This window comes from Hibiscus syriacus, unplaced genomic scaffold (assembly GCF_006381635.1).
Source record: "Hibiscus syriacus cultivar Baekdansim isolate YM2019G1 unplaced genomic scaffold, ASM638163v2 tig00111398_pilon, whole genome shotgun sequence".
In the NCBI taxonomy this organism is placed as follows: domain Eukaryota; kingdom Viridiplantae; phylum Streptophyta; class Magnoliopsida; order Malvales; family Malvaceae; genus Hibiscus; species Hibiscus syriacus.
In genome coordinates this window covers 936,441-957,004 of record NW_024063081.1, presented here as the reverse complement: position 1 = coordinate 957,004, position 20,564 = coordinate 936,441, and the positions used below count along the sequence as shown (strand labels likewise).

Genomic DNA, 20,564 nt, shown 5'->3' with positions numbered 1-20,564 from the left:
AACCGTCTTTCGGTTGGGCCCCGGAATTGGGCTTCGACTTGGGGAAATGGATTGGAGTCGCCACCGATCATTTATTTTATGAAAAATGGGTTGATCGGACACCTCATTTCTTACCTGATCTGCGTCGTACCAAAGATGTGTCGGATCCGGGAGTCGGTTACGGTCAAGGAAGGATTAACACCCTTGAACCACCCTTTCGGTACTATGTAATTTCCAGTTGTCTTTAATTAAGAAAAATATAAGTTTAAATTACAAGGTAAGACTCTAGTCCTAATTACTTACCGTAGATTGATTTGAAAGTTGTACCCTTTAAAAGTGAACGTGTTAGATTGAAGAAAACAAATAACATAAAGAAAATGAAATAAAGGGGAAAAAGAATAAAACGAGATAAAAAAAACAAAGACAATATACATAAATAAATGGATAAATAAATAAACAAATATGAGTAAATAAATCAAAGATAAAGAAAAATAAAGAAAAATAAATAAATAGATAACTAAATAAATAAGATGAGGAAAAAAATAATATGTACATATAGTACAATTTGAAAAGAAAAATATATATATATAGCAATAAGAAATATATACATCAAAACCAAACAAATAAAACATATATACATAATAAATAATAAATATTTAAAAATAAAACCTACCCCCACAATTACTCCACCGAAAGTTGGGGGAAAATTTAATTGAAGACAAAAGCGCCCCTTCTAGGACATATAGTCCAAATTAGGTATATATATAATAATATTTAATTAAAATACAATAAAAGTATATATATATATAGGTAATATCATATAGAAAAAATAATTAAATAAAAGAAAATAATAACAAATATATATGACAATAATAATAAAATAAAAATATGTGTACAAAACAAATAAAATAATATATATTTATTAATAATGGGTATATAGGTAAAATATATAAAAGATACGTATATGTACAACAAATTAAGTAATATGAAATAAATAAAAATAATAGTATAAGTATCAAGTTGAATTGAAATATATACATATGCGATTATAGGATATTATACTAGAAATAAGAAATGATTATAAGCATAATTAGTAATTCATGTATATTAATAATGTTGTACCAATAAAATGTAAAAGAATACACGCATATCAGCATAAATAATACAAAATAATATACAATAATAATATAAGGATTTAAACGTAATAATTATATATATATATATATATGGTGTCTAAATTGAAAATAGAATGAAATTTAAGGCCAAATTTGATAGGAATTCGAATTACACTTGGAACCAAAGGGGCAAATTATAACTTTATAAAAACAGAGGCATCAAACGCACGGTTTAACCGTTTAAAAAAAACATAACTGGATTGTTAAAATAAAAATTAAAACAAATGAAAACTCATTCTCCTCTTCTCGCCCAAAACGAGCCCTCCCCCTTTTGCCTAAATGCTCTCGCCTGTTCTTCAGAAATGAAGAACAGGGCCGTGGTTCTTCATGAACCCAGAAAACGCCACCTGACGTCGCTTCGCCGTTGAATGGCGCCGGCCGTCGTTCATTGGCGGCAAAACTCATCTCTTTTATTTTTACCTTTTTTTTTTTGAAATCTCGAAAACTTTTTGAAATCTCTTTCTGAAAACAAAGATTGTTTTTCGAAAATCGATTAGGAAAAAAATGTAGATCTAAAAAAAAGTTTTGAAAGAAAAATAAATAAATCGAATGGCCTCCCTTTCGTTCTTCGACCGTTCGGTTTTGGTTTAGTTCGAGCCAGATATCACGCAAAATCAACATGCAAGGGAAGCAACCGGACGAACAAGGTAAAAATGAAACACTACCTTTTTTATTTATCTCGGAATGTTTACAGCAAAGTGCTCTGAAAATATGTAACCCTTAGTATTTTGCAGTATTCCTTCTGCGTATTTTGTGTATCCCCCGTATCTATTCCCTTTTTTTTTCCTTCGTGTTCTATTTACATCTCTATTTATAGTGAAAATACCAGCCTATTTAGTGTTCTAATTCGAGTAAAATACTAATGTGGGTTGTTGATGATGGTTGTGATTCTTGCGCCGGAGGACTCGGACTGTTGGGGACGTGAGGGAGGCGTGCGAGAGAAGGACTGCTGTGCTGATGGAGAGAGGCGGCTAAAACCCTAATTTGCCATAGGGTTTCTTGACTTTGGCTGCTGTTGGGTCACGTGGGACTTGGGTTTGGTCCACTGTTGGGCCCTGGAAAGAAAAATATGTAAATAAATATATAATATAATTTATAATATAAATATATATATATTATATAACATAAGGACGAAATTTAGTGTATTCAGGCGAGATACCAAAATAAAACTTAAACTAAACATTAAGTATTTTTTTTAAAAAAATTTGATACCAAAACATAATAGAAGTAATAATTTATGTACTAAACGTATAATTTATCCTTAATTCTAATATATATTTCAAATTCAAATAAATTTGTAACAAATGTCTTCTACTCATAAAAATATCAGGTTTTGAATTCAATCTCTAAATATCAAATTAATTGATAATAATTTATAAATTCTAAATTCAAATTATGATTTTTATCCTAAATTAATTATTAAACTTATGAATATTTTAATTCTATCCTCAAATTATGACTCTTATTTTAAATTAATTTCTAAACTTTTGAACATTTCAAATCTATCCTCAAATTATGATCTTTAGTTTATATTAGTTCTTAAACTTTTGAATGTTTATTTTTCATCCCAAACTTCTAATGATATTAGGAAATATTATTAGAATTTTCAAAAATTTATAGATCAATTTAGGATGAGAATCATATTTTAAGGATAAAATTCAAATGTTAAAAAATTTAAAGATAATTTAAAATGAAAATCATTTTTTGGGGTTGTATAGTGTAATTAACTCTTAATAAAACAATGGCTTAAATATATAAAAGGAGCCCAACCTATGTCTGTTTTTCTAGTTTAGTGCCTAACATTTATTTTATTTCAGTTTGGTGCCTAACGTTTCATTCCGTTACTCAAAATGGGTTCAGCCGTGACGACCATTAATTTTCTCCATTAAGTGACACGTGACACAATCTGATAATTTTAAAATTTTATATAAAATATTTTAAAAAGAAAATTATATATTTTTTAATAAAGAAAAGACAAATTTTGAAATAACCCTAAAACTTTGAAAACCTTCATTTCAACCCCTAAACCCACATCGACCACCGCAATTTGCCGTCGATGAAGCTCCACCCGACCTCACCTCCCCCCGGTGACCAAAACTCCAATGAAATCATGACTGATCAACGGTCAATCGACGCCAAATCGACGTTTTATACCCGGCGAAGCCTAGGATGAAAATTGCAATCCCAAGCGATTTCGACGGCCAATCGACGACAACTACGACAATTTATAACTAGGATGGTGACAAGGACTACGTCGACGGCGGTGGTCATGGTCGGAAAGGGCGACGGTGGTGGGTTAGTGTTAGGATTTGGGGATTTTAGAGATTTTGAAGTTTTTTTGTAATTTAAAAGAAATAAGGTTTTTTAATAAATATAATACTATTTTTAAAATTTAAAAAATTAAAATTATGAGATTGTGACACGTGTCACTTAACGGAGAAAACTAACGGTCCGTCACGGCTTGCCCCATTTTGAATAACAGAATGAAACTTTAGGCACCAAACTGAAATAAAATAAACGTTAGACACTAAACTGAAAAAACAAGCATAGATTAGATACCTTTTGTATATTTAAGCCTAAAACAATCAATAATTTAGGTAACTTGAAACATGATTCTTTCCCAGAGAAAAGTTGGCGAATGGATGCTTTCATTTTGTCATCTCTCGCTTAGACTTACATAACAAGTTTGAAAATATTTCTTTTAGATTTATTTGATAAAAACCAATAATGATTCAAAGAGAGGCAAGCCGGATAAACTCTGTGTCACTTCTTTTTCAGTAATTGTTTTAATTTATCACATAACAACATTAAAAGAGATGATTGTTATTATTAGAGACTTTAAGTTTAAAAACACGTCGTATACATAAGTATTTGAGTATTTATTATTAAGTGATTAAGAATTTTTTTAAATAGATACTATATTATAATTACATGAGAAATAAAAAAAACGTTAGGGTGTAAACCCATTTCTTCAAAGATAAAATCTGTTGGGAGCAAAAGGTTTTATCGTCATTGTTTTGGTCTCCATGAGTTTGAATTTTGACTTTTTTTATTTTTCTTTTAACTTCCCAAAAAGAACCAAAAAATTAATACTTTGAGGCTGCATAATTTCGAAGAAGATCGTATAAGTAGCTAAAAATCTGGAATATTGTCTGATATATAATATAATATTTTGCTCGGAGAAGAGGGTTGGCAATGTGAGAACTTGCAACTTGCAGGCTTACAGCTAAAATGGGTTTGCGATCTCATAATTAATGGTGAGTAAAAAAATGAAAAATTGTGAAGACATAAAATACGTGCTGTTCAAGCAAAGCCTCACTCACCAAAGCTTAATTATAAATATATTTAAACAGCTGAACCATAAGAAAGGGGAAATAGTATCCAACTACTCTTTTGAACTTTTGGTAAGTCATTTCTCTTTTGATTATTATTATTTGTTGGTGACTTAGGACTTGGTATGCATCTGGCATCTCTTCAAACGATGGCTTTATTGGTGACAATGATGATGGAGTTTTTTAAGCTTTGCAGGGAGAAATTTTCCTATAGGAGATCTGGGGAATCATGAAACTGAATTTTCTTTTTTTAATTGTACTTCACTATGTGAGAAACCACCTTTCTCTGTCTCTTTCTGCTGTTTATCTTATCTGGGATCTTCGTTGTCTCTGTTTTTTGCTCATGGTTTCTTCCACTTTCTTCTCTCTTAATCATTTCAAACCAGAGCATTTAGTCTCTCCGACTCTTAATTAAACAAATCTTTCAACTTCTCATAGAATGAGAAAACCTTTTGAATCCTGTTTCGGATCCTTAGCTAGTAGTATTTTGTTAACAGTTTTTGAGTTTGACCAATTACTTCAAATTGTTTCCTGCAAGCGCAGTACAGTAAACTCCATAGATTCTGAAGTTGTTGAGTATCAAACTACCAGCTAGTGAGCCAGCACAATGGACTCTGAGAATGCCTTGAATGAACCGCATGAGGCCAGCACATCGAAAAGCCAGGAAGAGCAGGGGAAGATCTCTGGCGTCAATGGAGAAAATAAAGATTCAGAAACCAAAAAGGGGGATGAAAATACTAACACGGTTCCGTTTTACAAGCTGTTTGTGTTTGCTGATTCAAAGGATATACTGTTGATGATCGTCGGCACAATCGCAGCAGTTGGGAACGGTGTCTGTATGCCTCTTATGACGCTCCTATTTGCGGATCTCATTGACGCTTTTGGAGAAAACCAAAATGACGACAGAGTGGTCCATGTTGTCTCCAAGGTACTATATAACATGTAACATAGCTTAACTTGTTAGGTTGTATAAACTCAATATGCGTGTGTGTTTTATTTGAATTTCCATAATTTTGTTGAATTTATAAAATGGATTGGTTCTTGGCAAAACATAGGTCGCTTTGAAATTCGTCTACTTGGCGGTGGGAGCATTCGTGGCGGCGTTTCTCCGTAAGTAAATCTCTCATTCAAACCTTGTACCTGGTTTTTTTATGACATACCTTGTAATGTTTTGACTTTTTTTTTCAGAGGTGGCCTGCTGGATGGTCACAGGCGAGAGACAAGCTGCTAGAATAAGGGGGTTGTACTTGAAAACCATATTGAGACAAGATGTTGCTTTCTTTGATGTGGAAACAAACACGGGAGAAGTTGTTGGAAGAATGTCTGGGGACACAGTTCTCATACAGGACGCTATGGGCGAGAAGGTAATGTATCTCGACCCCAACAATGGTTAGAATCCTTGAATTCATCCTATGTATACATGTAACCATGGAAATGTTTGCGTATGTTTTGCAGGTTGGGAAGTTTATACAATTGGTATCCACATTCATTGGAGGCTTTGTTATTGCTTTTGTGCAAGGATGGCTTCTTACACTTGTCATGTTGTCATCTATCCCTCCCATTGTAATATCTGGTGGTGCCATGGCCCTTGTAATATCCAAGATGGCATCCCGTGGACAAAATGCTTATGCTAAAGCTGCCACTGTAGTCGAACAGACAATTGGCTCGATCAGAACTGTACGTTCCATCTGAAGAATGATTGTGTTATTTTCTTTTTCAGAGAAAAATGTATGACTAATTTATTCAATTTGATTACAGGTTGCATCATTTACTGGTGAGAGGCAGGCCATTAACAATTACAACAAGTTTCTTGTTAATGCTTACAAATCAGGCGTTCATGAAGGCACTGCTGCTGGACTCGGTCTTGGCGTACTTTTTCTAATTATATTTTGCAGTTATTCTTTGGCTATATGGTTTGGTGCCAGGATGGTTTTGGATAGAGGGTACACTGGTGGTAATGTAATTGGTGTGATTTTCGCTGTATTGACCGGTTCCATGTGAGTTAAACTTTGTTCATAGTGAACTTGTTATGCATGCTTCACAATTTATAGGATAAGTTCATTGTATACATGGACGTCTTTCAGGTCCCTAGGGCAGGCATCTCCATGCGTGACTGCATTTGCCGCTGGTCAAGCAGCAGCCTTTAAGATGTTTGAAACCATCAAAAGGAAGCCGATGATCGACGCATATGACACGAGAGGGAAAGTATTGGAGGACATTCGCGGGGATGTAGAGCTGAGGGATGTTTATTTCAGTTACCCTGCTAGACCGGATGAGCAAATTTTCAATGGCTTCTCTCTTTCTATTCAAAATAGCACAACAACAGCTTTGGTTGGCCAAAGTGGAAGTGGGAAGTCGACTGTGATAAGTCTTACAGAGAGATTTTATGATCCACAAGCTGGTGAAGTTCTTATTGATGGCATTAATCTCAAGGAGTTTCAACTTAGATGGATCAGGGGAAAGATTGGTCTTGTTAGCCAAGAGCCTGTATTGTTCACATCAAGCATTAGGGATAACATTGTTTATGGAAAGGAAGGTGCAACCACAGAAGAGATACGGGCCGCGGCTGAACTTGCGAATGCATCTAAGTTCATCGATAAACTGCCTCAGGTTTTAATCTCTGGTCCACATGAAATTATCACTTCTACAATTACATATGAACTTTATTGTACATTTACTTTGGAAACTTTGAACTCCATGTATAGGGACTAGATACCATGGTTGGAGAGCATGGAACTCAACTTTCAGGTGGACAAAAGCAGAGAGTGGCGATAGCAAGAGCAATTTTGAAGGACCCTCGAATTCTGCTTTTAGATGAAGCTACAAGTGCATTAGATGCAGAATCTGAAAGAGTGGTGCAAGAAGCATTGGATAGGATAATGGGTAACAGGACGACCATCATTGTCGCTCATCGCTTGAGTACGGTGAGAAATGCTGATATGATTGCTGTAATTCATCAAGGAAAGATGGTCGAAAAGGGTGAGTTAATAACATACTTTTGTTTAACCCTATCTTAAGTAACTTGGTCATTCATCATCATCATCAGCCATAAGAACTTTGTTACCAACTTCTAATTCCTTCTAGGATTTTCTCAGCATTGATAGCATTTGTGCACATTGAGTAGGTACTCATTCGGAACTACTCAAGGATCCTGAAGGAAGCTACTCTCAACTTATTCGATTACAAGAAGTAAATAAAGAGTTGGAACATGCAACAGAGGTATCAGAAGGTACTTCAGAGTCGATTAAACATTCAAACATAAGGTCATTGACGCGCTCAATCAGCAGGGGATCATCAATGGGAAATAGCAAACGCCATTCATTCAATGCATCATTTGGTTTACCTACTGCAGTGAATATCACTGATCCTGTAACGGCAGATATAGAAAATCCCACTGAAGTACCATCAGAACAGGCTCCAAAGGTTTCCCTCCGCCGGCTTGCTTACCTCAACAAACCAGAGATTCCTGTGATCCTACTTGGAGTTACAGCCGCAGCAGCCAACGGTTTAATATTTCCAATTTTCGGTATCCTAATTTCCAACATAATTGAAACATTCTATAAACCACCTCATGAAATGAGAAGGGATTCAAGGTTCTGGGCACTGATATTCATCGCCATTGGCATGGCATCAGTTGTGGTAGGTCCAGCACAAAATTACTTCTTTTCCATAGCTGGATGTAAATTAGTTCAACGAATCAGATCGATGTGTTTCGAGAAAGTGGTCCACATGGAAGTTGGTTGGTTTGATGAACCAGAAAATTCAAGTGGTGCAATTGGTGCTAGGCTCTCAGCAGATGCAGCTACAGTACGCGCCCTGGTCGGCGATACACTAGCTCAGCTGGTTCAAAACACTTCATCGGCAATTGGTGGTTTAGTCATTGCTTTTACTGCAAGTTGGCAGTTGGCACTGATTATCCTAGTACTACTCCCTCTTGTTGGGGTAAATGGATATATTCAAATAAAATTCATGAAGGGATTTAGTGCAGATGCAAAGGTATGCTCATCAAAACTAAGGACTTCAATTTTACATGAATTACTTCCATAATTTTGAGAAAGAAATACGATTTTAAGTGTATTATTGATTTAGATGTAAATGTAAACTATTGCAGATGATGTATGAAGAGGCAAGCCAAGTCGCTAATGATGCAGTTGGTAGTATAAGAACAGTTGCATCCTTTTGTGCAGAGGAAAAGGTGATGCATCTCTATAAGAAGAAATGTGAAGGCCCTACGAAAACAGGGATTAAGCAGGGTTTAATAAGTGGAATAGGATTTGGAGTTTCATTCTTCTTTATGTTTTCTGTTTATGCAACCAGTTTCTATGCAGGAGCTCAACTTGTTGAGCGTGGTTATACAACATTCAAAGATGTTTTCCTAGTGAGTCTAACTTGAAACCTTTATAAGACCCGACTTTTTATTTCCCTATGAAACCGAGATTGATATCTACTTTGCAGGTTTTCTTTTCTCTGACTATGGCAGCTATAGGAATTTCCCAATCGAGCTCCTTTGCTCCTGACTCCGGCAAAGCCAAGATTGCAGCCGCTTCCATATTCGCTATCATTGATCGCAAGTCTAAGATAGACTCGAGTGATGAGTCCGGGATGACACTAGAAAACGTGAAGGGAGATATCGAGCTTCATCATGTTAGTTTCAGGTATCCATCAAGGCCAGATATTCAAATTCTCCAAGACTTGAGTGTGTCCATTCGTGCTGGCAAGGTAACGATCCTCTTGCCGTTTCGAACACAATTCTCTTCAAATGCTCGCAGTCGATGTTTATCAACCTAACTATTGCAGACCGTTGCTTTGGTGGGAGAAAGTGGGAGCGGGAAATCCACAGTCATCTCATTATTGCAGAGATTTTACAATCCTGAATCAGGAAGTATCACCCTGGATGGAGTTGAAATCCAAAAGCTCCAATTGAAGTGGCTGAGGCAACAAATGGGACTTGTGAGCCAAGAGCCTGTTTTATTTAACGATACAATCCGTGCCAATATTGCATATGGTAAGGGGGGAAATGCAACCGAGTCAGAGATTTTAGCCGCATCAGAGTTGGCTAATGCTCACAAGTTCATTAGTGCACTACATCAGGTAACCATTACAAAATCTTTTCTACATGTTGGCAAATATGCATGATTGGTTACTTTATTATCTTTGATCCTTCCAGGGTTACGATACCCTCGTAGGCGAGCGAGGAGTTCAGCTTTCGGGAGGACAGAAACAACGTGTAGCAATCGCACGGGCCATTGTTAAAAGTCCAAAGATACTGCTACTGGACGAGGCGACGAGTGCACTGGATGCAGAATCCGAGAAGGTGGTCCAGGATGCACTAGATAAGGTGATGGTGAACCGAACAACGGTTGTAGTGGCTCATAGGCTATCAACAATCAAGAATGCAGATGTTATAGCAGTGGTTAAAAATGGAGTTATTGTAGAGAAAGGAAAGCATGAGACCTTGATCAACATCAAAGATGGTTTCTATGCTTCCTTAGTTTCACTTCATATGCATGCTTCCACTGCATAAACTTGTTCAAATATATTATATATATATATATATTCCTTTTTCGGTTTTCATATAAATGCCTCATTCATCTTTTATATAGAAAATGCATTAAATAGTCTCATCGAAGGTACAAATATAGCGGATTATTGGAGTTTAGATTTAATTGATCACATGGAAGAATCTAAGGCTGAGTATGATGTAGACGTCATGGGTGACGAATTTATTGTATGATTGAAGGGCATATCTTATTCTTATCTACCTCCCAATATATAAATAACATCTTCTAGAAACGGGAGGTTTGGTGACAGACTGTAATTAATTTGTTTTACTTTTGAATCAAATTGAAGTATAATAACAACAAAGTGCCAATTCAAACTTGTGGTTAAATCCACATCCATTATATAATTAACTCCAATAATATACTACAAAATAAAGCCAAAGACTGTGTATCAACGTCATTTATAAAATATAAACCGTCAACTCTTCTAACAAAAAACAAAACCCAACTCCAGGGCCATCTACTAGCTTATTGTTGATTTCTATATTATAAGCAAAAGTAGGAAAAATTGGTTTAAATTGGATAAATATTTATATTTTGTGTCAATTACTATTTATTTTTTAATAATAATATTGATTTTTTAATATGTTGGAGGTTTGAAATTATATCATATGATAAAACTACTGTATCGTCTTTAGAGTTTTATTAAAAATTTCAAAAGCTGAAAAAATTGAAATTTTTATACAATTTTTTTTATAAGAATACGATTTAAATTATTACTTTTTTTTTGGATATATACGCTTTTATCCAAGTTTTTTTTTCTTGTGTGGCTCACGCTTTCTATTTTTGCTTGATCGGCGTTGACATCAATTTTAGTGCTGGTTGTCACCGTCACAACTTTTTATTTTTCACCTATTTTCTTACATTACATCTTTACTTTCCTTTTGGTTTTTAGTTTTTAATAATTATGGCTTAATAACATGTTTTTCTCTGTTTTTATGACATATTTTCTTCTGCCTTTTAGCACGTTTTTGGTTCTTTGGTAACTCTTTTCTTTTTAATCTTTTTCTCAGGCTTGAATTTGACGATGCATTGACTGATCAAGAGTCGCTTATTTATTATCCTAATTATTTTCTATATTTTAGACCCTCGGATTGGATTGAGATATGTGGTTGCATTCATGGATAGTTTCTCACATTATTCGACTTTGATATGTGGTTTGTCTGTAGTCTCCAATAATTTTTATCCCCTTATGCGATTCGTATGCTTAATTGTTTTTAATAAAAATATATAACAAATGTTAAAATCACCAATGAGTAATAAAAATAAACATAAAAGGATATATCATGGGCGGGTTCATTTAATCTTTTTCATAAACACAATGAAATATTCAATATTTCATGCAAAAATAATTATAATATGATCAAAATAAAATAAAAAATATTAATTTATATAAATTTATGAATACATTAGCAATATTAATCTACACTCAATAATTAATTCATTCTGTTGATAAAGGCAACTACTTTTATATAATGAATTCAATTCATGATAATCTAAGAAATTTTAATTTATTTTTGAATTTAAAAAATACTTTTGGAGTATTATAAAATTGATTTATGCTAAATTTTACTACACATTTGCTATTTTAGAAATTGTTGTTCTTATCTCTAATTTGTAAAGGTGTTTCGACCACAGTGATAAGACCACTATTTAATGAAACTTTTCATACGTCTTCTAAACTAACTTTTTTCTGTAAAAAATATTTTTAAAGGCTACAAGAATAAATTAACAAAATAAAATATCATTATAATGATTGTCTACTAAAGCCAACCAACTGAAAGCAAAGAAGGAGAAATAAACAGTAAAAAAAAGAACGTGAAGAGTAATTACATTAAATTAATTTGACTACATGGATGATATTGCTCAACTAAACATGATTTAAACATCAGTGTTGGGATAATTAAATTATTCATTATCTTCAAGGTTCTATTCGGGGCATGTGTCATCGATCTCGAGCAGTAATGGAAGAGGGGTGATATGCTCTAATGGCTGACCCTGGCAAAGTTTGAGCCACGAAACATGAAAAATAGGGTGGAATCAGGCAGTTCCGGTTTATATGCAATCGATCCTATGCCTTTGAGTATGCGATAAGGGTCTAAGTAACGGGGGTTAAGCTTATGAAAAAAATCATGTCCAGGTCGCTGTGGTATTCCATGTAGCGGGGGTTAAGCTTATGCGATAAGGGTCGAAGTAAGGGGGGTAAAGCTACTGTCAAAATGTCTTGGCAAGGCCAAAAAAATACCTATATCTGGTGAGTCTATGATCACTTCCTTTTCATTGGATTTGGGTAAACAAATGAAGAAATCCAATGAAATATCCTCCAACACTTGATCGAGAAGGGGTAAAGACTGAAGAAGCCCTGCGGTGCGATACTATCGCTCGTCATTCGCTAACAAACTTCAACAAATTTCTGCACATCTTGTCGCATCCCCTTCCGTTAGAAATTCGTTGCCAACCTCTGAGGTCGAAGGCTTCTTATGTACCCCCTACGGTAGAGCTTGATCCTTTAGAATCTTGATTTGACCTTGAGGTGGAATAAGTATATCTGGTGAGTAAATTACGAGTTAAGTAGTATTCGACTCAACTCAAAAACTAACGTATTACAATCATCTTGAAAAAAAGAAGTTTAACAATACATAATTAATCCTAAAAGTAAGACAATCAACATCTTAAAAAGTATATAAAAAAAAATTAACGAGTTATTTGTGAACTTATCAAGTCGAATTGGGTCTTACTCGACTCGACTCGTTAAGGTCTCGAGTCGAGCATGAATTCAAGTCAAGTCAAACATTAACCAAATTTTAATCAAATCAAGTTCAAACCGCTCATAACCTGTTTAACTCAATTAACCCCTATTCAAGTCCTTCTAACAACAATATATCTAAAAATTGTAATCAATTAGAATGTGGCATGGGACAAACACAATCAGAGGTGTTCACTTCTCAAAATTAATAGAATTAACCAATTGCATTAAATTAATTAGGGTTGTTCATATTTGGGTATTCGTTTTTTCGGGTATCAGAAATACCGGATACTTGGAAATTTCGGGTACTAGAAATTTGGCCTGGTCCCTACCCGTAATAATCGGGTACCCGCAAGTCGAATAACCGTAAAACCCGGATACCTGCTAATCCGGATAATAAGGTACCTGATTTTTTTTTTACAAATTAAAAATAAAAAAATCTAATTAATGTTTCTGAAAAATTAAGAAGTAGCCAAACTTAAAAGTATAAAAATCTAAATTACATAATTCAAACATAAAATTAAAAACTTAAATTGCATAATGTAGGTATAAAACTTAAATATCTAAGTAAAATGCAACTAAAGAATGTACTATTTCATTACAGGGTCTGTCGCCATTCTGGAAACTGAGAAAGACACTAAACCAGTGCAAAGCAACATATAAGATTCTTAATTATAAAAATAAAATGAAAATGAATGTAAAAGCAATGAAGTTATAGCACCCTAAATTATTATCTTTTTATTCTCTTAGGATAAATTCTTAAATACTGCAAGTCTCTGTACAGTTTTAGGACTTAAACTTTCTTTTTAAGATAAATTAATTAGATGGATCTCGAGTAGCAGGAAGTTAGATACTTGAAAAAATAAAGTTAAATCATTGACCAAGGTTCATGTGTTTCTGCTGCTTCTTCCTTTTCATCACCGCATTCTGAGTTTTTCAACATTGGGTTTCTTTCAATCCTAGGTGAATTTTGCTCAATTTTGATGCAGTCTGCCAATATCGTCAGTAAGCAGCCCTGAAAAAACATACAAAAAATTCAATTAAATTAGAAAAGGAATTGGGTATCGGATTGCCGGGTATTTGATTAAGAGATATTTTATGTCCCGGACCCGACCCGGAAATTCGTAAAAAATAGACCAACCTGTAAAATTGAATATTTTCATTATAAATACCCGGTAATTTTTAATGGGGTCAGCAGGTTGAGTAATCTGAATCGGATATTTTTGAACACTCTTAAAATTAGTTTGGTTAAAACGGTTGGTCAACAAATTAGTTCGATCGAAGAAAGTTTAATTTTTTTAATATTCAATTAAAGTTAAATCAATTCAAAATCGGTTAATTAAGATTAACTGAAATAACCAGATATATTAAATAAATATTTTAAACTCAAACTCATTAAGAATTAATAACAAACTAATTTTTAACAACACTAAACTCATTAAATGTCAAGACCTAATTAAATTTAACCAAAATAAAAAATATCTCTATTTAATCTAATTTTAAAAAATTATAAAAAAAATTAGGCTAACTTGGCCACTAACCGAATTAACCGAACTTCATTCAGTTCGGTTAATGATTTTCAAAATAAAATTAACTCAATTAACAATCAAAGATGTTTTTTAGGTTAAATCATTTAATGAATATTTGGTTGATTTGATGATCGAATAGACCGTTTAGACATAATGGATATAATTTATTTAAAAAAAGAAAAATCAAAATAATTACTTAATAAAATAGGCATAGGCAGTATTTTAACATTATATAAATAAAATTTGCCTCAAATACTTGTAGTAATCTAAAAATTAAGGTTGAAATATGTTGTTATAGTGGTGACGGATTCACTAAAGAGAGTGTGGGCACATGCCTATTTGAAATTCGTTTTTTTCTTATGTATAATTATTTATTCTATTTATTGTGTTTGTCTTAAAAATTTATTTATATCTATTGATATAAAAATTTTATGTTATTAATATATATATATACATATATATTCTTTTTAAAATTATTTTAAAGATGTATGAATCTAATTTTAAAGATGTTCATATCGAATCTAAAATCGTCTCTTTATCCTCCAAAATCTGAACTACAATCCATTCCATAAAAAAGTAGTATCCTTACCTACAAATTCATTTTATGGATTAAATCCCACAGTTGAGCAAGTTGTCCATTGAATTTATGATAGTGCCCCACGACAAAACTGATGCTTTGTTACTCTTTTATCATTTCAGTATTGGGAATGTACAATAAAAATCCTAAACTTATCCCATTTTCTCCGCCTATCGATTCATTTAATTTGCACTCCACAGCAAGATGTCTACTTTAAAAACCAAAAACTTTGCATCAAACTTCAGCACTTGCTGATCTTCAATCTCCTCACAGCTGACAAGAACATCCTACACAACATACATTATAAGATCAGATTTCGTCTCTGCGGTTATTCGTGAAGCATTGGAATTTACAAACGCAGACAACTTTGTTTACTTACTCCCAAGGAACATCACCAACCATCATCCAATCCCCTTCCTTGTCTTCATACATTAGCACATGATATTTCTCATACTTATCTCCATCCACCTCTGCCTCTGCCCCTGCATTCAAAACTCCCCATTTCTGCTCAGGAAGATACAAATTTCAATAAAAAATAAAGGAATTAAACAGAAACTTACAGATAATGTTTGTATGGAACATGTACTCCAGAGCCCTTATCAGATCATGGTAACTCTCGTGAGCCAACAGGTCTAGTTTTCTCCCAATAGGAATCCCTTCCATGTAAACCTTAACAAAGAATGTTGAGCTGTTGCACTCGTATTCTTCTTCTACCACCGCCTTCATCGGCTCCCTGATATAGGATACAGCAGAGTCTTCATTAGCCCTGTATCTTATTGACTATAATAGCGTCTATTACATTCGCAAGACCAGATAAGTACCTTGCATAAGGAGGGGTAATCGAAATGCTAAGACCAAGGTGAAGATCGGTGCTAAGGTCCATCTGGGAGGAGGAAGAAGAAGAAGCGGTGCTTGAGAAAGCAAAGTGGTTGGTGCTGTCGATGGAAGATGAAGAACTGGAAGCCCTTGCCCGACCCATTTTGAGAGATGAAGACAAATGAGCCGCCACACTGGGTTTAAATAAGGGGGGGGGGGGGAAACAAGACTAGGATTTATAATTCTAATTGTAAATGTTGGAACAATACGAAGAGTGGGAAATTTTGTTGGGACAAACAAAGGAGACAAATCTTTCGTATCACTGCCTCTGGTTGGGTGATATGTTGTCAGGGCAGCCGACACATTTGTACACGTGTCTCGCCATAATCTTTAATAATGTTTTGGAAGCTTCATGTCAAATTAGGATTGGATTAGTGATAAATACTGTGATTAGGATTTGTTTGTTTATTATTCCATCATTTGCATTGCAGCTTTATTTTTTGTGATGCTTCTCTTCACTTTCCTCTTAATCAATTATCAATGTAATTAAGTATAGATTAATGTTTAAGAAAAAATGAATCTTAATCATTTATTCATACATTTAATCGAAGCCTTTACCTAAAACAATTTAAAATATGCAAATAAATAGTTGTAAAGAGTCAATTAATGTGGACAAGTGATGCAGGGATACATAAGCATCTGATTTAGACATAGGAAGTAAACGTAAGCTTGTAAACATATTATGTCCCGAATCAATGTTCAATGGATAGCAAAGGATGACTTGATAATGAGCTTTTCCTCTCTCTCTCTCTCTCTCTCTCTCTATATATATATATATATATATATATATATATATATATATATATATATATATATATATATATATATTCTCACAGACGTAGTATTCGAACCCAAAACCTCAAAAATTAATAATAATCTCTTACCCATTAAGATAATTTTTTTATGCACTCTATGTTGTTGCTATGCATACTAACACTTTGCATCTTTTAATTAGATTTGCATTTAGTATGTTTAATATTGAAACAAATCCCTACTTTTTAAAGTTTTGAACATGTGATTAGATATCAATAAAATACAAATTTCCTTTAATCAAATTCTCTAATATCACACGTGTCTTGTCTCTCCTTAAAACAAAGGGTAAAGTACACACATAACCACTTAAATATGAGTGAAATTTGTTTTAATCATCGATCTTTTAATTTTATCAATCATACCACTTAACTATTTAAATAATGTCAATTAAGCCAGCTACCCTTAACATTTGACATAATAACTGATGTGGTAGTTAAAACTTTGGTATAATTATACAGTTGGTCCTTTTTACTTACTTATTCTATCAATTTATTGAATTAAATTGAAACTAGGAGCAAATTGATTAAATTGTAAATAAAAATGACCAAATGTATAATTATACCAAATTTTTTAACTACCACGTTAGTTATTCCGTAAAATGTTAATGACATTTGACTTGATTGACAACATTTAAATAGTTAAGTGACTTGATTTATAAAATTTAAAAATTGATGGTCAAATTAGGATCCACTTATAGTTAAGTGAGCATGGTTGTAGTTTACCCTAAAACAAACCAATTTGCAAGAGAGAAGGAGATGACAAGGCAAAGACAAGGAAAGGAGAAAGATAAGTAATAAAGAAAGCAAAGCAAAGCAAAGCAAAAGGCAATGTCCCCCACCAGCCCTACCCTTATGTTGCTTCAAATGGTGACCCATGATCCCTCTTTTCTTACTCCTCCAAAACACGCTTTTTCCATAATGTCAAATTTGTTTATTCATCTCCCTTCCATGATGATCTCCATCATCGTGTCCAACTCCCCTATGCCTACGGGTTTTCTTTTTGTGGTCAGTCAAACTTAGGATTCGCATTTTTTATTTCCCTATACAGAAATGTCTCGAGGCCGGCATCATCCCTTTGCTTTATCCACTTTTTGTTCCCTCCATGTTGCCTTTGCCTATCATTTTCACCCGTGGCTTTTGCTTTTGAATTAATCTCTTCGTTTCTACATCTCAATAGGCATAGGTGCCTTTGGTTAAGGACAAGGGAACTAAGAAATCGGGGTATGCAGCACAAGGCTAAAACATCATGCCCCCACACTTATGTCCAAAGTGGATCATGTCTTTTGTCTCTGGCGGTTACTGGAAATCTACCACATTATATCTTTTACTCGTTTTTAAGCGGCTTGCATGGGCGTCGCCACATCTAAATGCAACACCCAATATTATAATAACCTTTGCAGAAGTTGTTGTGATGGGAAGCATAAAGAAGGTTAAAGAAACTTATCAATTACGGACAACAATTTGGTTTAGTGGACAAAACATTAGATTTTTTAGGTAAATAGGTTTGAACAGTGACGTTTACGAATAATACAAACTGAATTGAGAGGGTCACTCCCATAATAGACCTCAACAAAACTCAATCTAAAATAATCGGTCAATAGATGCATACTAATGATTAATTAAAAAGAGAGAGAAACTTATCAATTGAGAATACAAAATTATAAGGCATAATGGTAAAAAATGTATCTAACATCCAATTAAATAACTATTTTGATTTCTAGTCATACTTATAACATTTTGACCTCAACATTTTATTTTGGTACAAAAAAACTTTTTTGTAGGTGAAAATCGTTCGTCAACAATCTGTCAATACCAGTGATGAATTCAAAAATATTTTTTAGGGTGGAAACATATATAAATCACACAAAATTTTTGTATTGGTGGACACAAATAAAATTTTAAGATAGATGCAATCAGTAAAATAATTAATTAATTGAAAGAAATTTAAATTTTAGTGTAGGTATTCCACCCTAACGTAGGTGTGTATCTGCCACTGGTCAACGTTCCAAAATAGAATCTTTTTACCTTATGATAAATTTTTTAAGGTCCAAAATGATCTAAAAAATAATAAGGGATAAAGTTGTTATTTACTTAAATGTTATAAGTTTCTTTGCCTTAAAATAAAACATTAAATTCAAAATGCTAAAAAAATAAAATAGATACTAGAATAATTATTTATAAGTCAAAAGTTAAGGGCATTTTTTTAGTATTATTCCAAATTGTAATTTCAGTAGTTATATTAGAAGTTTAGGAGCATGTAATTATAAAGTTTCAGAGGTTCAAAATTGAATTATCAATTAAAATATAAATGAAATATTATTTTTGGTGCTGTCGTACTCCAAGCACCTACTCAATTCATCTCTACTTAGGTCGATAATAGACGCACATGCTGAAAATTATTATTCTGGGTTCCTGGAAAATAAAGAGTGGCTAAGGGAGTTGCCTGAGAAATGAAAGACAAGGATCTGTCAAACGGCATATTATTTCTTTGCGATAAGTGTAGCAAATGCAATTCGATGCCAAAAGAAATAAATACAAGTTAAGGACTTACCGTTGCTGTCGTAAATGACATGTTAATGGCAAAAGTTGGTGGACAAGAAGCAGAATCCGAAGAATATGTTGTGGCATCAAGGGGAAATATTAAATACAAAAATGAAATACAAGAGACAAACATGAAGCATTTTGTGCCAACATTATTTTAGCACACGCTTCTTATCAAAACCTTTCCAATCGATTCTTCACAAAACAATACTTGGTACCGATGAACAGTACCAAATGTATATATACGTGTCCAAATTGAAATCCAAATTTCTTTATGTTAATTGTTATTTTACATATAATCTTCACCCTAAAATTATCTAAGAGGTATCTATCTTCACTACTAGGTTCTAGATAGATACATCTTGATATTCTCATTATATGGTATTAGGAAACAGGCCGGTGTGCCTTTGCCTCGAAGGATTGCAGTGGACTCTAGAGAAAATTGTAACCATGACATTATCAGTGGTAGGGTGTTATTGGAAGTAGCATCAACAAGGTTGTGTTTGAGAAAGATTCTCCCTCACTTGGAACTGAAGAGAGGCAATGAATGCCTAAAATAGTTAGAGTTTAAGGCAAATGCATGTGCTTATGTTGCCTCTAATTGTAAGGAGGCCTGGTTTAGTGGGATAACATAGCAATTCATGGGTCGTTAACGTCAAGTTCGTGGCGGTCACCCTCGAGTGATGAAAAATTAAACAGCACTTAGTCCTGATTTTATCCCATCATCCCACATCCAATGTCAAAGTTGATCTTTCATGTCGATTGGATAATGCGAATGTGATGCAAGATCGATTATGTCTTAATTTATTATTTTTATTATTCTCTCCGTATCATTATTTTGGTCCAATATTGACTAAACACATCATTTTAGAAGATAAGTTTTTCTTTTTGGTTGCCCTTTTGATTTCAAGGGTTTGTCCTAATTAATCCGGATCGACCCACGTCGCAAACCTAGTTTTGGTGATGAGTCTCGCAACAGGAATTTATGTATACACAAGACATCGAACTCGAGACATGCTTAAGCGATATCAAGCGTAAAAGACAAACAAGCTTAACCAACCCCCATTGGTTAGAAGATATGTTTGACCACATGTTAAGTTATATAAAATGAGAAGAATAATAAAATTATTCTTAAAAATTGATTGATAGATTTGATAAATTTATTTTAATAAGCGTAAAATAGTGGGACATATAAGGGTGAAAGAATATTAAATGTTATTGTTTGTTTACTTTTCTAATATGATAATTTGAATGAGATAATTTTAAAAAGTAAAAAAAAAAGTTTAGTGTGACGGAAAGAGTATTATTTATGAAAATTAATCATGTGTATTGTGGAATTACTTTTTAATTTTGAAAGTTATATACATAATAATGTGTATGACAATGAGATGATGACCTTTCTTTCGTTCAAAGACAGAGATTATGCCCACTTCTTG

The 20,564-nt window shown here is 33.5% G+C and overlaps 2 protein-coding genes across 2 annotated transcripts; one reads left to right on the top strand and one right to left on the bottom strand.

The window, feature by feature from the left end:
• Positions 1 to 295: 295 nt before the first annotated feature.
• On the bottom strand, positions 296 to 15,917 carry LOC120161182 (auxin-responsive protein IAA30-like). The gene is made up of 6 exons (XM_039171445.1): positions 15,721 to 15,917; positions 15,460 to 15,632; positions 15,279 to 15,381; positions 15,140 to 15,186; positions 9,589 to 9,593; positions 296 to 307 (listed from the first exon to the last, which is right to left on the bottom strand). Exons 1-4 carry the CDS (start codon positions 15,876 to 15,878, stop codon positions 15,141 to 15,143), a joined length of 480 nt encoding a protein of 159 aa, XP_039027376.1. The 5' UTR covers positions 15,879 to 15,917; the 3' UTR covers positions 296 to 307; positions 9,589 to 9,593; position 15,140.
• LOC120161179 (ABC transporter B family member 11-like) lies at positions 4,957 to 10,010 on the top strand. The gene is made up of 12 exons (XM_039171443.1): positions 4,957 to 5,414; positions 5,542 to 5,596; positions 5,675 to 5,850; positions 5,942 to 6,163; positions 6,245 to 6,483; positions 6,571 to 7,096; positions 7,192 to 7,465; positions 7,611 to 8,482; positions 8,598 to 8,864; positions 8,942 to 9,205; positions 9,284 to 9,577; positions 9,654 to 10,010. Exons 1-12 carry the CDS (start codon positions 5,094 to 5,096, stop codon positions 10,008 to 10,010), a joined length of 3,867 nt encoding a protein of 1,288 aa, XP_039027374.1. The 5' UTR covers positions 4,957 to 5,093.
• Positions 15,918 to 20,564: the final 4,647 nt, after the last annotated feature.